General features: G+C 47.6%; 1 protein-coding gene across 6 annotated transcripts in view; it reads right to left on the bottom strand.

Moving 5' to 3' along the window:
* Nucleotides 1-20,435, bottom strand: part of PPP4R1 (protein phosphatase 4 regulatory subunit 1) — a 258,120-nt gene that overhangs the window by 230,016 nt on the left and 7,669 nt on the right. For all 6 annotated transcript variants that reach the window (XM_063923466.1, XM_063923468.1, XM_063923467.1 and 3 more), the window contains exon 2: nt 17,698-17,742. Coding sequence is in view for 3 of the 6 variants with exons in the window: in XM_063923463.1 (XP_063779533.1) it covers nt 17,698-17,742 (45 nt within the window). In the remaining 3 variants the exon portion in view is untranslated. The remainder of the gene's footprint in view (nt 1-17,697; nt 17,743-20,435) is intronic.

Below are 20,435 nucleotides of genomic sequence, written 5' to 3'. Positions count from 1 at the left end.
TGCAGCTTCTGCCATTGCTCTCCTGCTTCTTGTGCCGCCCTGTCTGTTTACGTGGGCGACTGCCGTGATGTTCTCCGACTGGATCAACACCGGCTGACCCTGAAGCAGGGGTTTTGCCAGGCTTAGAGCATTGTAAATCGCTCTTAGCTCCAGTATATTTATGTGAAGAGACATCTCCAGGCTTGACCATACTCCCTGGAAGTTTCTTCCCTGTGTGACCGCTCCCCAGCCTCTCAGACTGGCATCCGTGGTCACCAGGACCCAGTCCTGTATGCCGAATCTGCGGCCTTCTAACAGATGAGCACTCTGCAACCACCACAGAAGAGACACCCTTGTCCGTGGCGATAAGGTTATCCGCTGATGCATCTGCAGATGCGATCCGGACCATTTGTCCAGCAGATCCCACTGAAAAGTTCGTGCGTGGAATCTGCCGAATGGGATTGCTTCGTAAGAAGCCACCATCTTTCCCAGGACTCTTGTGCATTGATGCACAGACACTTTTCCTGGTTTTAGGAGGTTCCTGACAAGTTCGGATAACTCCTTGGCTTTCTCCTCCGGAAGAAACACCTTTTTCTGAACCGTGTCCAGAATCATTCCCAGGAACAGCAGACGTGTTGTCGGGGTCAACTGAGATTTTGGAAAATTCAGAATTCACCCGTGTTGTTGCAGCACTACTTGGGTTAGTGCTACTCCGTCCTCCAGCTGTTCTCTGGACCTTGCCCTTATCAGGAGATCGTCCAAGTAAGGGATAATTAATACGCCTCTTCTTCGCAGAAGAATCATCATTTCGGCCATTACCTTGGTAAAGACCCGAGGTGCCGTGGACAATCCAAACGGCAGCGTCTGAAACTGATGACGACAGTTTTGCACCACGAACCTGAGGTACCCTTGATGTGAAGGGCAAATTGGGACATGCAGGTAAGCATCTTTTATGTCCAGGGACACCATAAAGTCCCCTTCTTCCAGATTCGCTATCACTGCTCTGAGTGATTCCATCTTGAACTTGAATTTTTGTATGTACAGGTTCAAAGATTTCAGATTTAGAATAGGTCTTACCGAGCCGTCCGGCTTCGGTACCACAAATAGCGTGGAGTAATACCCCTTTTCCTGTTGTAGGAGGGGTACCTTGACTATCACCTGCTGAGAAAACAGCTTGTGAATGGCTTCCAATACCGTCGCCCTGTCTGAGGGAGACGTTGGCAAAGCAGACTTTAGGAACCGGCGAGGGGGAGACTTCTCGAATTCCAACCTGTAACCCTGAGATACTACCTGCAGGATCCAGGGGTCCACCTGTGAGCAAGTCCACTGCGCGCTGAAATTCTTGAGTCGACCCCCCACCGTTCCTGAGTCCGCTTGTAAAGCCCCAGCGTCATGCTGAGGGCTTTGCAGAACCCGCGGAGGGCTTCTGTTCCTGGGAAGGAGCTGCTTGCTGCCCTCTCTTACCCTTTCCTCTGCCTCGGGGCAGATATGACTGTCCTTTTGCCCGCTTCTTATAGGACCGAAAGGACTGCGGCTGAAAAGACGGTGTCTTTTTCTGTTGGGAGGGGGTCTGAGGTAAAAAGGTGGATTTCCCGGCAGTTGCCGTGGCCACCAAATCCGATAGACCGACGCCAAATAATTCCTCCCCTTTATACGGCAATACTTCCATATGCCGTTTGGAATCCGCATCACCTGACCACTGTCGTGTCCATAAACTTCTTCTGGCAGATATGGACATCGCACTTACTCTCGATGCCAGAGTGCAAATATCCCTCTGAGCATCTCGCATATAAAGAAAAGCATCCTTTAATTGCTCTAAAGTCTGTAAAATACTGTCCCTATCCAGGGTATCAATATTTTTAGTCAGGGAATCCGACCAGACCACCCCAGCACTGCACATCCAGGCTGAGGCGATGGCTGGTCGCAGTATAACACCAGTATGTGTGTATATACTTTTTAGGGTAGTTTCCAGCCTCCTATCAGCTGGATCCTTGAGGGCGGCCGTATCAGGAGACGGTAACGCCACTTGTTTTGATAAGCGTGTGAGCGCCTTATCCACCTTAGGGGGTGTTTCCCAGCGCGCCCTAACCTTTGGCGGGAAAGGGTATAATGCCAATAACTTTTTTGAAATTAGCACTTTTCTATCTGGGTTAACCCACGCTTCATCACATACATCATTCAATTCCTCCGATTCAGGAAAAACTACAGGTAGTTTTTTCACCCCCCACATAATACCCCTTTTTGTGGTACTTGCAGTATCAGAGATATGCAAAGCCTCCTTCATTGCCGTGATCATACAACGTGTGGCCCTACTGGAAAATACGTTTGTTTCTTCACCGTCGACACTAGATTCAGTGTCCGTGTCTGGGTCTGTGTCGACCGACTGAGGTAAAGGGCGTTTTACAGCCCCTGACGGTGTCTGAGACGCCTGGGCAGGTACTAACTGGTTTTCCGTCCGTCTCATGTCGTCAACCGAGTTTTGTAATGTGCTGACATTATCACGTAATTCCATAAACAAAGCCATCCATTCCGGTGTCGACTCCCTGGGGGGTGACATCACCATTACCGGCAATTGCTCTGCCTCCACACCAACATCGTCTTCATACATGTCGACACACACGTACCGACACACAGCAGACACACAGGGAATGCTCTATTGAAGACAGGACCCCACTAGCCCTTTGGGGAGACAGAGGGAGAGTTTGCCAGCACACACCCAAGCGCTATAATATATATGGGAACAACCCTATATAAGTGTTGTATCCTTATAGCAGCTTAAATATAGTAATATCGCCAAAAAAAGTGCCCCCCCTCTCTGTTTTACCCTGTTTCTGTAGTGCAGTGCAGGGGAGAGTCCTGGGAGCCTTCCTCACAGCGGAGCTGAGCAGGAAAATGGCGCTGTGTGCTGAGGAGAATAAGCCCCGCCCCCTATTTCGGCGGGCTCTTCTCCGGAGTTTGTGAGATCTGGCAGGGGTTAAATACATCCATATAGCCTCAAGGGCTATATGTGATGTATTTTTTAGCCATAAAAAGGTATTATACATTGCTGCCCAGGGCGCCCCCCCAGCGCCCTGCACCCTCCGTGACCGCTGTGTGAAGTGTGCTGACCACAATGGCGCACAGCTGCAGTGCTGTGCGCTACCTCAGGAAGACTGATAAGTCTTCTGCCGCCTGCTTCTGGACCTCTTCCATCTTCGGCATCTGCAAGGGGGGTCGGCGGCGCGGCTCCGGGACCGGACTCCATGGCTGGGCCTGTGTTCGATCCCTCTGGAGCTAATGGTGTCCAGTAGCCTAAGAAGCCAATCCATCCTGCACGCAGGTGAGTTGACTTCTCTCCCCTAAGTCCCTCGATGCAGTGAGCCTGTTGCCAGCAGGACTCACTGAAAATAAAAAACCTAAAAACTTTTTCTAAGCAGCTCTTTAGGAGAGCCACCTAGATTGCACCCTGCTCGGACGGGCACAAAAACCTAACTGAGGCTTGGAGGAGGGTCATAGGGGGAGGAGCCAGTGCACACCACCTGATCCTAAAGCTTTATTTTTGTGCCCTGTCTCCTGCGGAGCCGCTAATCCCCATGGTCCTGACGGAGTCCCTAGCATCCACTAGGACGTTAGAGAAATTTTATTTCCATTGATAATTTTTGTGTGATTTTGTTTTCAGCACATTCAACTATGTAAAGAACAAAGTATTTAATAAGAATATTTCATTCATTCAGATCTAGAATGTGTTATTTTAGTGTTCCCTTTATTTTTTTGAGCAGTGTAGAAAAATTATAGTTAAAATGTGATTCGTTGCTATGGACAATACCTACATTTAGCTCTAGAACAGCTTTCACATACACTCAGCTGTCACTTTATTAGGTACACCTTTCTAGTACTGGGGAAAACCTCCCTTTGCCCCCAGAATAGCCTAATTCTTCATCGCAAGGTGCTGGAGATTATGGTTTAGATTTACATGATCGACAAATCTGCATGATGCTATATCCAGAAATGGCAATCTCCTGTTTAACTGTATCCCAAAGGTGCTCTTCTGGAATGTGATCTGGTAACACTGGAGTACACTGAACTCAAAGTCATAGATCCAGCTTGATATGTGTGCTATGCAACACGGTGTATTATCTGGCTAGAAGTAGACATGAGAAGATTGGTAGGCTGTGGCTATTAAGGTGTACAAATGGTCAGCAACAATACTCAGGTAGGCTGTAGCATTTAAAAATAAGATTTTACTTACCGATAAATCTATTTCTCGGAGTCCGTAGTGGATGCTGGGGTTCCTGAAAGGACCATGGGGAATAGCGGCTCCGCAGGAGACAGGGCACAAAAAGTAAAGCTTTTCCAGATCAGGTGGTGTGCACTGGCTCCTCCCCCTATGACCCTCCTCCAGACTCCAGTTAGGTACTGTGCCCGGACGAGCGTACACAATAAGGGAGGATTTTGAATCCCGGGTAAGACTCATACCAGCCACACCAATCACACCGTACAACCTGTGATCTAAACCCAGTTAACAGTATGATAACAGCGGAGCCTCTGAAAGATGGCTTCCTTCAACAATAACCCGAATTAGTTAACAATAACTATGTACAATTTATGCAGATAATCCGCACTTGGGATGGGCGCCCAGCATCCACTACGGACTCCGAGAAATAGATTTATCGGTAAGTAAAATCTTATTTTCTCTATCGTCCTAGTGGATGCTGGGGTTCCTGAAAGGACCATGGGGATTATACCAAAGCTCCCAAACGGGCGGGAGAGTGCGGATGACTCTGCAGCACCGAATGAGAGAACTCCAGGTCCTCCTTAGCCAGAGTATCAAATTTGTAAAATTTTACAAACGTGTTCTCCCCTGACCACGTAGCTGCTCGGCAAAGTTGTAATGCCGAGACCCCTCGGGCAGCCGCCCAAGATGAGCCCACCTTCCTTGTGGAGTGGGCCTTTACAGATTTAGGCTGTGGCAGGCCTGCCACCGAATGTGCAAGTTGGATTGTGCTACAGATCCAACGAGCAATCGTCTGCTTAGACGCAGGAGCACCCATCTTGTTGGGTGCATACAATATAAACAACGAGTCAGATTTTCTGACTCCAGCTGTCCTTGCAATATATATTTTTAATGCTCTGACAACGTCCAGTAACTTGGAGTCCTCCAAGTCACTTGTAGCCGCAGGCACTACAATAGGCTGGTTCAGATGAAATGCTGACACCACCTTAGGGAGAAAATGCGGACGAGTCCGCAGTTCTGCCCTGTCCGAATGGAAAATCAGATATGGGCTTTTGTAAGATAAAGCTGCCAATTCTGATACTCTCCTGGCAGAAGCCAGGGCTAAAAGCATGGTCACTTTCCAAGTGAGATATTTCAAATCCACCTTTTTTAGTGGTTCAAACCAATGAGATTTTAGAAAGTCCAAAACCACATTGAGATCCCACGGTGCCACTGGAGGCACCACAGGAGGCTGTATATGCAGCACTCCCTTAACAAAGGTCTGGACTTCAGGGACTGAAGCCAATTCTTTTTGAAAGAAAATCGACAGGGCCGAAATTTGAACCTTAATAGATCCCAATTTGAGACCCATAGACAATCCTGATTGCAGGAAATGTAGGAATCGACCCAGTTGAAATTCCTCCGTCGGAGCACTCCGATCTTCGCACCACGCAACATATTTTCGCCAAATTCGGTGATAATGTTGCACGGTTACTTCCTTCCTTGCTTTAATCAAAGCAGGAATGACTTCTTCCGGCATGCCTTTTTCCTTTAGGATCCGGCGTTCAACCGCCATGCCGTCAAACGCAGCCGCGGTAAGTCTTGAAACAGACAGGGACCCTGCTGAAGCAAGTCCCTCCTTAGAGGTAGAGGCCACGGATCCTCCGTGATCATCTCTTGAAGTTCCGGGTACCAAGTCCTTCTTGGCCAATCCGGAACCACTAGTATCGTTCTTACGCCTCTTTGCCGTATAATTCTCAATACTTTTGGTATGAGAGGCAGAGGAGGAAACACATACACCGACTGGTACACCCAAGGCGTTACCAGCGCGTCCACAGCTATTGCCTGCGGATCTCTTGACCTGGCGCAATACCTGTCCAGTTTTTTGTTGAGGCGAGACGCCATCATGTCCACCATTGGTCTTTCCCAACGGGTTACCAGCATGTGGAAGACTTCTGGATGAAGTCCCCACTCTCCCGGGTGAAGATCGTGTCTGCTGAGGAAGTCTGCTTCCCAGTTGTCCACTCCCGGGATGAACACTGCTGACAGTGCTATCACATGATTCTCTGCCCAGCGAAGAATCCTTGCAGCTTCTGCCATTGCACTCCTGCTTCTTGTGCCGCCCTGTCTGTTCACATGGGCGACTGCCGTGATGTTGTCCGACTGGATCAACACCGGTTTTCCCTGAAGCAGAGGTTCTGCCTGGCTTAGAGCATTGTATATTGCTCTTAGTTCCAGAATGTTTATGTGAAGAGACGTTTCCAGACTCGTCCATACTCCCTGGAAGTTTCTTCCTTGTGTGACTGCTCCCCAGCCTCTCAGGCTGGCGTCCGTGGTCACCAGGATCCAATCCTGTATGCCGAATCTGCGGCCCTCCAATAGATGAGGACTCTGCAACCACCACAGAAGAGACACCCTTGTCCTTGGAGACAGGGTTATCCGTAGGTGCATCTGAAGATGCGACCCTGACCATTTGTCCAACAGATCCCTTTGGAAAATTCTTGCGTGGAATCTGCCGAATGGAATTGCTTCGTAAGAAGCCACCATTTTTCCCAGGACTCTTGTGCATTGATGTACAGACACCTTTCCTGGTTTTAGGAGGTTCCTGACAAGCTCGGATAACTCCTTGGCTTTTTCCTCCGGGAGAAAAACCTTTTTCTGAACCGTGTCCAGAATCATCCCTAGGAACAGCAGCCGAGTTGTCGGCATTAACTGGGATTTTGGAATATTCAGAATCCACCCGTGCTGTTTTAGCACTTCTTGAGACAGTGCTAATCCCATCTCTAGCTGTTCTCTGGACCTTGCCCTTATTAGGAGATCGTCCAAGTATGGGATAATTAATATGCCTTTTCTTCGAAGAAGAATCATCATCTCGGCCATTACCTTTGTAAAGATCCGAGGTGCCGTGGACAATCCGAACGGCAGCGTCTGAAACTGATGGTGACAGTTTTGTACAACGAACCTGAGGTACCCCTGGTGTGAGGGGTAAATTGGAACGTGGAGATACGCATCCTTGATGTCCAAGGATACCATAAAGTCCCCCTCTTCCAGGTTCGCTATCACTGCTCTGAGTGACTCCATCTTGAACTTGAACTTCTTTATGTACAGGTTCAAGGACTTCAGATTTAGAATAGGCCTTACCGAGCCATCCGGCTTCGGTACCACAAAAAGAGTGGAATAATACCCCTTCCCTTGTTGTAGAAGAGGTACCTTGACTATCACCTGCTGAGAGTACAGCTTGTGAATGGCTTCCAAAACCGTCTCCCTTTCGGAGGGGGACGTTGGTAAAGCAGACTTCAGGAAACGGCGAGGTGGATCTGTCTCTAATTCCAACCTGTACCCTTGAGATATTATCTGCAGGATCCAGGGATCTACCTGCGAGTGAGCCCACTGCGCGCTGTAATTTTTGAGACGACCGCCCACCGTCCCAGAGTCCGCTTGAGAAGCCCCAGCGTCATGCTGAGGCTTTTGTAGAAGCCGGGGAGGGCTTCTGTTCCTGGGAAGGAGCTGCGTGTTGCTGTCTCTTCCCTCGACCTCTGCCTCGTGGCAGATATGAATAGCCCTTTGCTCTCTTATTTTTAAAGGAACGAAAGGGCTGCGGTTGAAAAGTCGGTGCCTTTTTATGTTGGGGAGTGACTTGAGGTAGAAAGGTGGATTTCCCGGCTGTAGCCGTGGCCACCAAATCTGATAGACCGACTCCAAATAACTCCTCCCCTTTATACGGCAAAACTTCCATATGCCGTTTTGAATCCGCATCGCCTGTCCACTGTCGCGTCCATAAAGCTCTTCTGGCCGAAATGGACATAGCACTTACCCGTGATGCCAGTGTGCAGATATCCCTCTGTGCATCACGCATATAAAGAAATGCATCCTTTATTTGTTCTAACGACAGTAAAATATTGTCCCTGTCCAGGGTATCAATATTTTCAATCAGGGACTCTGACCAAACTACCCCAGCACTGCACATCCAGGCAGTCGCTACAGCTGGTCGTAGTATAACACCTGCATGTGTGTATATACTTTTTTGGATATTTTCCATCCTCCTATCTGATGGATCTTTAAGTGCGGCCGTCTCAGGAGAGGGTAACGCCACTTGTTTAGATAAGCGTGTTAGCGCTTTGTCCACCCTAGGAGGTGTTTCCCAGCGCTCCCTAACCTCTGGCGGGAAAGGGTATAATGCCAATAATTTCTTTGAAATTATCAGCTTTTTATCAGGGGCAACCCACGCTTCATTACACACGTCATTTAATTCTTCTGATTCAGGAAAAACTATAGGTAGTTTTTTCACACCCCACATAATACCCTGTTTAGTGGTACCTGTAGTATCAGCTAAATGTAACGCCTCCTTCATTGCCAAAATCATATAACGTGTGGCCCTACTGGAAAATACGGTTGATTCGTCACCGTCACCACTGGAGTCAGTGCCTGTGTCTGGGTCTGTGTCGACCGACTGAGGCAAAGGGCGTTTCACAGCCCCTGACGGTGTTTGAGTCGCCTGGACAGGCACTAATTGATTGTCCGGCCGCCTCATGTCGTCAAACGACTGCTTTAGCGTGTTGACACTATCCCGTAGTTCCATAAATAAAGGCATCCATTCTGGTGTCGACTCCCTAGGGGGTGACATCCTCATATTTGGCAATTGCTCCGCCTCCACACCAATATCGTCCTCATACATGTCGACACACACGTACCGACACACAGCAGACACACAGGGAATGCTCCTAACGAAGACAGGACCCACTAGCCCTTTGGGGAGACAGAGGGAGAGTTTGCCAGCACACACCAAAAGCGCTATATATATATATATCAGGGATAGCCTTATAATAAGTGCTCCCTTATAGCTGCTTTGTTATATCAAAATATCGCCATAAATTTGCCCCCCCCTCTCTGTTTTACCCTGTTTCTGTAGTGCAGTGCAGGGGAGAGACTTGGGAGCAGTCCTGACCAGCGGAGCTGTGAGAGGAAATGGCGCCGTGTGCTGAGGAGATAGGCCCCGCCCCTTTTCTGGCGGGCTCGTCTCCCGCTATTTAGAGAAATCAGGCAGGGGTTAAATATCTCCATATAGCCTCTAGGGGCTATATGTGAGGTATTTTTAGCCTTTATATAGGTTACATTTGCCTCCCAGGGCGCCCCCCCCCCAGCGCCCTGCACCCTCAGTGACCGCGTGTGAAGTGTGCTGAGAGGAAAATGGCGCACAGCTGCAGTGCTGTGCGCTACCTTTAGAAGACTGCAGGAGTCTTCAGCCGCCGATTCTGGACCTCTTCTGACTTCAGCATCTGCAAGGGGGCCGGCGGCGCGGCTCCGGTGACCATCCAGGCTGTACCTGTGATCGTCCCTCTGGAGCTTGATGTCCAGTAGCCAAGAAGCCAATCCATCCTGCACGCAGGTGAGTTGACTCCTTCTCCCCTCAGTCCCTCGCTGCAGTGATCCTGTTGCCAGCAGGAATCACTGTAAAATAAAAAACCTAGCTAAACTTTTTCTAAGCAGCTCTTTAGGAGAGCCATCTAGATTGCACCCTTCTCGGCCGGGCACAAAAATCTAACTGGAGTCTGGAGGAGGGTCATAGGGGGAGGAGCCAGTGCACACCACCTGATCTGGAAAAGCTTTACTTTTTGTGCCCTGTCTCCTGCGGAGCCGCTATTCCCCATGGTCCTTTCAGGAACCCCAGCATCCACTAGGACGATAGAGAAACAATGCTTAAATGGTGGCATTCACTGTAGCCTTTTTTAGTGGGGTGCCATACCCTGCCATTTTTTAAGCCAGGAAATGCACCCTGCCAGTAATTGAACTGACCTCTGAATTGGTATTAAGAGTCCTAATGTTAGCCAAGAAAATACCATTACACCACCACTAGCCTGAATCGCCAATGCAAGGCAGGAAGCATCCATGTTTGCACCAAATACTGACCTTACCGTTTGCATGTTGCAGCAGATACCAAGATTTATCAGACCAGTCAATGTTTCTTCAATCTACAACTGTCCAGTTGAGCTAGGTCAGTGCCTTCTGTAACCTCATTAACCTATTCTTAGATGACAGGAAAGGAATTCTACTTCTGCAGCCCACCCACTTCAAAGTTCAAGGTGTTGTGCATCCAGAGATGCTTCACTACATACCACTACAGTGACGCATGGTTATTTGACTGTCACCTTCTATTTAGCTTGAACCAGCCTGACCATTAACCTCTATCCTCTTTAACAATGTGATTTTGCCTAGAGAAATGCAGCTCACTGGATGTTTGGTTTTCACTCCATTCTCTGTAAACTGTAGAGACTATTCAATTAGTGTTTTTTTCGAACAGCCAAAATAACAGCACTAATTCGACACACGGTATTCAATTGTGGGTGTTTTTGCCCATGCCATTTCACTTTTTTTGTTGAATCGATATGGGCGAAAATTGCGCCAACAAACTGGCAAAAAAAGCCTGCAACTTTGCAAAAACATGTATCGGCGGAAAATTCGCCAATGTAGGTGGTTTTTGACAGTACCGGAATTTTCTACCTCTCGAAAACAGCACAGGCACTAAACAGGTCAAATGTAAATTCGACCTAAAAATGGGCGAAAAGTGCAGTTTTTCGAATGGTCGAAAAAATGGCATTAATTGAATACCCCCCTGTGTGTGAAAACCCCAGGGGATGAACAGTTTGAGATATTTTAATAATCTAGCACCAACAGTCATCTTATAGTCAAAGTCACTTAAATCACATCTCTTTCCAATTCTGATGTTTGAGCTAAAACACATCTAGACCAATTCGGATTGCTCTTAGGAATGGTGTTGCTGTCATGACTGACTGATTAGATATTTGAATTAAGGAGAAGGTGCATCTAACGGAGAGTCCACTAAGTATGTTTCCCATTAAAATATTACAAATCAAGCAAAATGTGAAATTTGCCCCTCCAGAATTTTTAGCCTCCAATGGATCATGAATTATAATTATAACAATTATTATGGTACTGCATTTCAGCAATAATGGGACTGCCAAGGATGACCAACCTTGCAGCAGATTTAAAATCAAATACATTTTGGTATCAGATATAGAAACTGCATCCACAGCATTTGTATGTACTTTGGCAAGGACATTCTGCCCATTGAGCAATTACAAAGTTTGTTAATGTGTATATAACCAAACACTCTCGCGTAACAGATTCTGCTCCAAATGCACATGGTCAGCCAGGTGTTATGTACAAGGAATTAATGATTCTTCAGCTTCTACAAGAGCAGGTTCTGTATGTGAAACTACAAGAAGAATTACTGAACTCCCCCTCTAGAAATGCAGCGCTACATACTCTGGACATCACACTACTTTTTAGCAGGCTTACAACAATCACATACTTTCTTTACACCATGTCGAAGCCCACAAAATCTGATCTAACAAATTAGCCAAAAAATAGGATTTTACTTACCGGTAAATCTATTTCTCGTAGTCCGTAGAGGATGCTGGGGACTCCGTAAGGACCATGGGAATAGACGGGCTCCGCAGGAGAGATAGGGCACTTTAAGAAAGCTTTGGATTCTGGGTGTGCACTGGCTCCTCCCTCTATGTCCCTCCTCCAGACCTCAGTTAGAGAAACTGTGCCCAGAGGATATGAACAGTACGAGGAAAGGATTTATGTAACCTAAGGGCGAGATTCATACCAGCCACACCGTATAACTTGTGATAAACTACCCAGTTAACAGTATGAACAAGTAACATAGCCTCGGTTCAAGACCGACCAACTATAACATAACCCTTATGTAAGCAATAACTATATACAAGTCTTGCAGAAGAAGTCCGCACTTGGGACGGGCGCCCAGCATCCTCTACGGACTACGAGAAATAGATTTACCGGTAAGTAAAATCCTATTTTCTCTAACGTCCTAGAGGATGCTGGGGACTCCGTAAGGACCATGGGGATTATACCAAAGCTCCCAAACGGGCGGGAGAGTGCGGATGACTCTGCAGCACCGATTGAGCAAACAGGAGGTCCTCCTCAGCCAGGGTATCAAACTTATAGAACTTTGCAAAGGTGTTAGACCCCGACCAAGTAGCAGCTCGGCACAGTTGTAGTGCCGAGACCCCTCGGGCAGCCGCCCAAGAAGAGCCCACCTTCCTAGTGGAATGGGCCTTAACCGATTTAGGCAATGGCAATCCTGCCGTAGAATGCGCCTGCTGAATCGTGTTATAGATCCAGCGAGCAATTGTCTGCTTTGAAGCAGGAGCGCCAACCTTGTTGGCCGCATACAGAACAAACAGAGCTTCAGTCTTCCTGATCCTAGATGTTCTGGTTACGTAAATCTTCAAAGCCCTGACCACATCCAGGGACTCGGAGTCCTCCAAGTCCAGTGTAGCCACAGGCACGACAATAGGTTGGTTCATATGAAAAGATGAGACCACCTTGGGCAGAAATTGAGGACGAGTCCTCAACTCTGCCCTATCCACGTGAAAAATCAGGTATGGGCTTTTATATGATAAAGCCGCTAATTCCGAAACACGCCTTGCAGAAGCCAAGGCCAACAACATGACCACTTTCCAAGTGAGGTATTTCAACTCCACTGTTTTGAGTGGTTCAAACCAAGGTGACTTGAGGAAACTTAATACCACGTTAAGATCCCAAGGCGCCACCGGAGGTACAAAGGGAGGCTGAATATGCAGCACTCCCTTCATAAAAGTCTGTACTTCAGGAAGAGAAGCCAATTCTTTTTGAAAGAAAATGGATAAGGCCGAAATTTGGACCTTTATGGACCCTAATTTTAGGCCCAAATTCACTCCCGTTTGAAGGAAGTGAAGCAGACGGCCCAAATGGAACTCATACGTAGGAGCAGCTCTGGCCTCACACCAAGAAACATATTTCCGCCATATATGGTGATGTTTCGATGTCACATCCTTCCTAGCCTTGATCAGGGTAGGAATGACCTCCTCCGGAATCCCTTTTTCAGCTAGGATCCGGCGTTCAACCGCCATGCCGTCAAACGCAGCCGCGGTAAGTCTTGGAACAGACAGGGCCCCTGCTGCAGCAGGTCCTGCCTTAGAGGAAGAGGCTACGCGGATCTTCTGTGAGCAACTCTTGCAGATCCGGATACCAAGTCCTCCTTGGCCAATCTGGAACAATGAGAATTGTTCTGACCCTTCTTAGTCTTATTAATCTCAACACCTTGGGTATGAGAGGCAGCGGAGGAAACACATAGACCGATCTGAACACCCATGGTGTCACCAGAGCGTCTACCGCTACCGCCTGAGGGTCTCTTGACCTGGCACAATACCTCTTTAGCTTCTTGTTGAGACGGGATGCCATCATGTCTATTTGAGGCAGTCCCCACCGATCCACGATCTGTGTGAAGACTTCTTGATGAAGTGCCCACTCTCCCGGATGCAGGTCGTGCTTGCTGAGGAAGTCCGCCTCCCAGTTGTCTACCCCCGGGATGAACACTGCTGATAGTGCGCTTACATGGCCTTCCGCCCAGCGCAGAATCCTGGTCACCTCTGCCATGGCCACTCTGCTCCTTGTGCCGCCTTGGCGGTTTACATGAGCCACTGCCGTGATATTGTCCGACTGAATCAGAACCGGTTTGTTCTGAAGCCACTCCTCCGCCTGGCGTAGGGCGTTGTAAATGGCCCGTAACACCAGGACATTGATGTGGAGACAAGTCTCTAGGCTTGACCAGAGACCTTGGAAATTTCTTCCCAGTGCGACAGCCCCCCAACCTCGGAGGCTCGCGTCTGTGGTCACCAGGATCCAGTTCTGAATGCCGAACCTGCGACCCTCTAGGAGGTGAGCACTGTGCAGCCACCACAGGAGAGATACCCTGGCCCTGGGAGACAGGGTGATCCGTTCCTGCATATGTAGATGGGACCCGGACCATTCGTCCAATAGGTCCCATTGGAAAGTCCTCGCATGGAACCTGCCGAAGGGGATGGCCTCGTATGAAGCCACCATCTTCCCCAGAACCTTTGTGCAATGATGCACCGAAACCTTTTTTGGCTTTAAAAGGTTCCTGACCAGGGCTATGAGCTCCTGAGCCCTCTCCACCGGAAGAAAAACTCTTTTTTGGTCTGTGTCTAGAATCAGGCCCAAAAAGGTCAGACGCATTGCAGGTACTAGCTGGGATTTCGGTAAATTGAGAATCCAGCCGTGCATCTGCAACGTCTTCACGGACAGAGACACGCTGTCCAGCAACTTCTCCCGAGATCTCGCCTTTATAAGGAGATCGTCCAAGTACGGGATAATTGTGACTCCCTGCTTGCGCAGGAGCACCATCATTTCCGCCATTACCTTGGTGAAAATTCTCGGGGCCGTGGAAAGACCAAACGGCAACGTCTGAAATTGGTAGTGACAATCCTGTACTGCAAATCTCAGAAATCCAGACGTGGCTGAAAAGACGAAGACGTGCCCCCACTTGATCCAACACCCCACCCCCCCCGGAAAGCCCCAGCGTCATGCTGTGGACTTTGCGGAAGTAGGGGAGGACTTCTGCTCCTGGGAACTAGCTGAGTGCAGCTTTTTTCCCTTGCCTTTACCTCTGGCAACGAAGGACGATCCTCGTACCTTCTTGTTTTAATTGGAACGAAAGGACTGCATTTGATAATGTGGTACCTTCTTAGAATGCTGCGGGGGAACATAAGGTAAAAAATTCGATTTACCGGCCGTAGCAGTAGAGACTAGGTCCGAGAGGCATTCTCCAAACAACTCCTCCCCCTTGTAAGGCAATGACTCCATATGCCGCTTTGAGTCGGCGTCTCCCGTCCACTGTCGGGTCCACAAGAGCCGCCTAGCAGAAATAGACATAGCGTTTATTCTAGAGTTTAGTAAACAAATGTCTCTCTGAGCATCCCTCATATACAAGGCAGCATCTCTGATATGCTCCATTGTCATTAGAATGGTATCCCTATCTAAGGTGTCCATCTCCGTAGATAAGGAGTCTGCCCATGCCACGACAGCACTACAAACCCAGGCCGACGCCATGGCCGGCCTAACTATAGTTCCTGAATGTGTGTAAATGTGCTTCATGGTAATTTCCTGTTTGCGATCAGCAGGATCCTTGAGGGAAGCAGTAACCGGAGAAGGCAGTGCCACCTTCTTGGATAAGCGTGTCAGCGCCTTGTCTACTTTAGGCGCAGATTCCCATCGTATCCGATCCTTCTGTGGAAAAGGATACGCCATGAGAATCCTTTTGGGAACATGGAGTCTCCTATCCGGAGATTCCCAAGCCTTTTCGCATAATTCGCTTAGCTCAAATGAGGACGGAAACGTGACCTCAGGCTTTTTGCCTTAATACATGTGAACCCTCGTGTCAGGGACAGGGGGTTCCTCCGTGATATGCAAAACCTCTTTTATGGCAATAATCATGTACCTAATACCTTTTGCCACCTTCGGCTGTAATTTTGCATCCTCATAGTCGACACTAGTCAGTATCTGTGTCGGTATGTGTGTCAGCGACCTGGGATATGGGGCGCTTTTGAGACCCTGAAGGTCCTGGTACCACAGGGACAGGCACGGACTGGCTACCTGACTGATCCCTAGCTTCAGCCTTGTCTAATCTTTATGCAGGAGATTTACATTTGCACTCAAGACATTCAGCATATCCACCCAGTCCGGTGTCGGCGTTGCCGACGGCGACCTGACATTCAAGCACTCTACCTCCACATTAAGTGAGCCTTCCTCATCAAACATGTCGACACACACGTACCGACACACTGCACACACCCAGGGAAACTTTTTCTGAAGACAGTATCCCCTGAAAGGCCCTTTGGAGAGACAGAGAGAGAGTATGCCAGCACACACCCCAGCGCAACAACCTGGAGACCAACACAGAATGCTTTTCCCCAGCAGCGCTGTATTATACTTTATCCGCCAATTATGTGTTCCCCCCCCCCTCTCTTATTAAACTCCCTTCACCGTGTGTAAGCAGGGGAGAGTCCGGGGAGCTTCCTCTCAGCGTTCTGTGGAGAGAGAAATGGCGCTGGTGAGTGCTGAGGGAGAAGCCCCGCCCCCTCGGCGGCAAGCTTCTGTCCCGCTCAAAATCGTGTAAAATGGCGGGGGCTCAATTATATACATGTACAGTGCCCAGCTGTACATGTATATACGTATTTGCCATCTAACAGGTGTTATTATTGCTGCCCAGGGCGCCCCCCCCCCCCCCCTGCGCCCTGCACCCATACAGTGACCGGAGTGTGTGAGGTGATGTGGAGCAATGACGCACAGCTGCAGTGCTGTGCGTTACCTCTGTGAAGCTGAAGGCTTCTGCCGCCTGAGACATCTTCTTACTTCTGTTCTTCTGGCTCTGTGAGGAGAACGGCGGCGTGGCTCCGAGGGTGGACGCCCAGGACGAACCTGTGTTCACCCCCTCTGAAGCTAATGGTGTCCAGTAGCCGAGGAAGCAGATCCTATCAGTTAAGTAGGTCTGCCCCTCTCTCCTCAGTCCCTCGATGCAGGGAGCCTGTTGCCAGCAGTGCTCCCTGTGAAAAAAGTAAAAATCCAAACAAAAATGCTTTCTGTAGCAAAGAACTCAAGAGAGCTCCCTGCAGTGCGCCCTTCATCCTCTGGGCACAGTGTAAAACTGAGGTCTGGAGGAGGGGCATAGAGGGAGGAGCCAGTGCACACCCAGAATCCAAAGCTTTCTTAAAGTGCCCTATCTCCTGCGGAGCCCGTCTATTCCCCATGGTCCCAGCATCCTCTAGGACGTTAGAGAAATATTGACAAAAACAGAACAGCTGCATAGGGAAACCCAATGGCATCTGAGCTGCGCTAAAAACCCTCAAGGTGAGTAACAGCGCTTGTACTAGGAACTCTGAGTGGGGGAGCTGCTACAGTTAAGGGGGTCCGGCCCTTTGATGGTTAATATTGAGGGGATGCGATACTTCACATTTATCCATTTTATACTCACCATTTACACAAACACAATATACTAGTAGAACACATACGCACACATCCCCAGCTGAGCGCTTAGTCATCCCCTAAATATCAAACATGCAATCAAAAGATTATAGGCAGCCACTGCAATGTGTTTATACATTTAATGGAGCAGTGTCCTTAAACATGTAACACTACCACAATGATCCCAGGCATGAGTGAAATGTTGTGACTGGGAATGGGGTCACTGGAAACAATGTTTTCCATTTTCAGACCAAACAGTAGCAGGATGTACATATTTTACACCAGTAGGCAGAACGTCTACAGGTGCTTGATGGTGTTAAATGAATCTTCTAATTGTTGGTACACACTCAATATTTATGAGGAAGGCAGATGTTTGTATTTAAAAATTGTAAATGTATAGTAATCTTGGTGACATATAACACACATAACAGAAGGACTTACATTATCCTATATATAGGTCTACTTTCCATACCAAGAAAGTTTTTTAAAATTTTTTTTAAACTTGCTCGTTATTTGTCAAATTGTTTTCATTTCTGGCCTGCAGGAAATCAAAGAGTAAATAAGTTTTTCTGCAATAATTAACATGAGGTGGCTTCTGATGTACCTCTAGAACACCGTCAATAGATCATGTTTTACAACACCGAAGATTTAGAAAAATAATATTAAAAGACACTTACAGCCATCTATTTCTTCCTGCACATCATCCTGCAGCAGCGACAAATCTGCAAACAATAAGACAACATATTTAAAAACAATAAATAACCCTCAAGACATAACACCCATTTTCATGCCGGAGTAGACAATTCACATGTTTACATACATACATACATACAAGCAAGCATGTATTAGAAAATATCCATTTACCATGTACACAGCACTGCTTAACACTGCTTTGGCAGTAAAATATCCTAATGTGGACCAACCTCAGTTATGTATGCAACCTAACACATTACCCTGCATTCACAAAATGTTAAGTCTTCTTCAAAATAGTGATGTATTGATCATGATGAAGAATGCTTTGTCTATACAAACTGGTTACATCAGGATTGCAACTATTTATGGCCTATAAGCATCCAAATTTTACAGCAAAAACATTCCCAAGTGATCAATAACTATTCTAGAAGTGTTCACCTTCCAGTGAAGACAGTGCAGAGGAACACACCACAGACAAACTATGTATAACTGGCCAGGAGTACACAGTGTCACAGCTAGACATCTTTGCAGAACACCGAGCCCTTTTCAGAAAACTAGCCCCGTGACTGTGGCCTGCTAAGAAGATTGTGTGCTGTCCATGTCTGAAAATTTACGGATCTCTCCTAGCATCATCAAATTGCTCAACAGCATCAGGACAAGTTCAACAACATGCCAACTCTGCTGTACGTCTGAAAGAGGAACTACCTGGACAGAATACTCCACAAGCCAGCACACACACACACAAGCCATGCAGTCACTGTAGAGTATGTTAATGAGCTAGTTATGTCAGAGCCACTGTCTGGTAAATTGATTAAATGGGATACAGCGCACCCCATCTTTACCTCCTAAAACCCCACTGTTAGGGCGGTAGATTCATCCTGCAGCTCACACTGAAATGTATATTCTTTAGCATCCACTGCCTAAGCAGCAGTCAAGTTCAGAGAGTATTTGCAATTCTTGGACAATATGAGCCTTTTGTATCAATTGTCTAAGCCACTGAGTAATATTTTCAGCAATTTGATGCTATTCTAGGTGTGCTGTTAATACATTGCTTTGCTTTACAAAACAATTCACTTGAATCTTCGCATAGTTTTCAATATTTTGCATTTCAAAAATACAGTGCTGATCACTATGTATTTCCCAGTGATCGGCACCTCGGCTGCACAATTCTTCTAGAGAAAACACTACCATATACTCTGTCTATAGTAGGATGATATTTTTCTTACGTTAAAAAAAATAAGATTTTACTTACCGATAAATCTATTTCTCGGAGTCCGTAGTGGATGCTGGGGTTCCTGAAAGGACCATGGGGAATAGCGGCTCCGCAGGAGACAGGGCACAAAAAGTAAAGCTTTTCCAGATCAGGTGGTGTGCACTGGCTCCTCCCCCTATGACCCTCCTCCAGACTCCAGTTAGGTACTGTGCCCGGACGAGCGTACACAATAAGGGAGGATTTTGAATCCCGGGTAAGACTCATACCAGCCACACCAATCACACCGTACAACTTGTGATCTAAACCCAGTTAACAGTATGATAACAGCGGAGCCTCTGAAAGATGGCTTCCTTCAACAATAACCCGAATTAGTTAACAATAACTATGTACAATTATTGCAGATAATCCGCACTTGGGATGGGCGCCCAGCATCCACTACGGACTCCGAGAAATAGATTTATCGGTAAGTAAAATCTTATTTTCTCTATCGTCCTAGTGGATGCTGGGGTTCCTGAAAGGACCATGGGGATTATACCAAAGCTCCCAAACGGGCGGGAGAGTGCGGATGACTCTGCAGCACCGAATGAGAGAACTCCAGGTCCTCCTTAGCCAGAGTATCAAATTTGTAAAATTTTACAAACGTGTTCTCCCCTGACCACGTAGCTGCTCGGCAAAGTTGTAATGCCGAGACCCCTCGGGCAGCCGCCCAAGATGAGCCCACCTTCCTTGTGGAGTGGGCCTTTACAGATTTAGGCTGTGGCAGGCCTGCCACAGAATGTGCAAGTTGGATTGTGCTACAGATCCAACGAGCAATCGTCTGCTTAGACGCAGGAGCACCCATCTTGTTGGGTGCATACAATATAAACAACGAGTCAGATTTTCTGACTCCAGCTGTCCTTGCAATATATATTTTTAATGCTCTGACAACGTCCAGTAACTTGGAGTCCTCCAAGTCACTTGTAGCCGCAGGCACTACAATAGGCTGGTTCAGATGAAATGCTGACACCACCTTAGGGAGAAAATGCGGACGAGTCCGCAGTTCTGCCCTGTCCGAATGGAAAATCAGATATGGGCTTTTGTAAGATAAAGCTGCCAGTTCTGACACTCTCCTGGCCGAAGCCAGGGCTAGAAGCATGGTCACTTTCCATGTGAGATATTTCAAATCCACCTTCTTTAGTGGTTCAAACCAATGAGATTTTAGAAAGTCCAAAACCACATTGAGATCCCACGGTGCCACTGGAGGCTGTATATGTAGCACTCCCTTAACAAAGGTCTGGACTTCAGGGACTGAAGCCAATTCTTTTTGAAAGAAAATCGACAGGGCCGAAATTTGAACCTTAATAGATCCCAATTTGAGACCCATAGACAATCCTGATTGCAGGAAATGTAGGAATCGACCCAGTTGAAATTCCTCCGTCGGAGCACTCCGATCTTCGCACCACGCAACATATTTTCGCCAAATTCGGTGATAATGTTGCACGGTTACTTCCTTCCTTGCTTTAATCAAAG

This window comes from Pseudophryne corroboree, chromosome 5 (genome assembly GCF_028390025.1).
Source record: "Pseudophryne corroboree isolate aPseCor3 chromosome 5, aPseCor3.hap2, whole genome shotgun sequence".
Taxonomy (NCBI): Eukaryota; Metazoa; Chordata; class Amphibia; order Anura; family Myobatrachidae; genus Pseudophryne; species Pseudophryne corroboree.
Note: the sequence above shows the minus strand (reverse complement) of the source record. Positions and strands in the feature narration are given on the sequence as shown.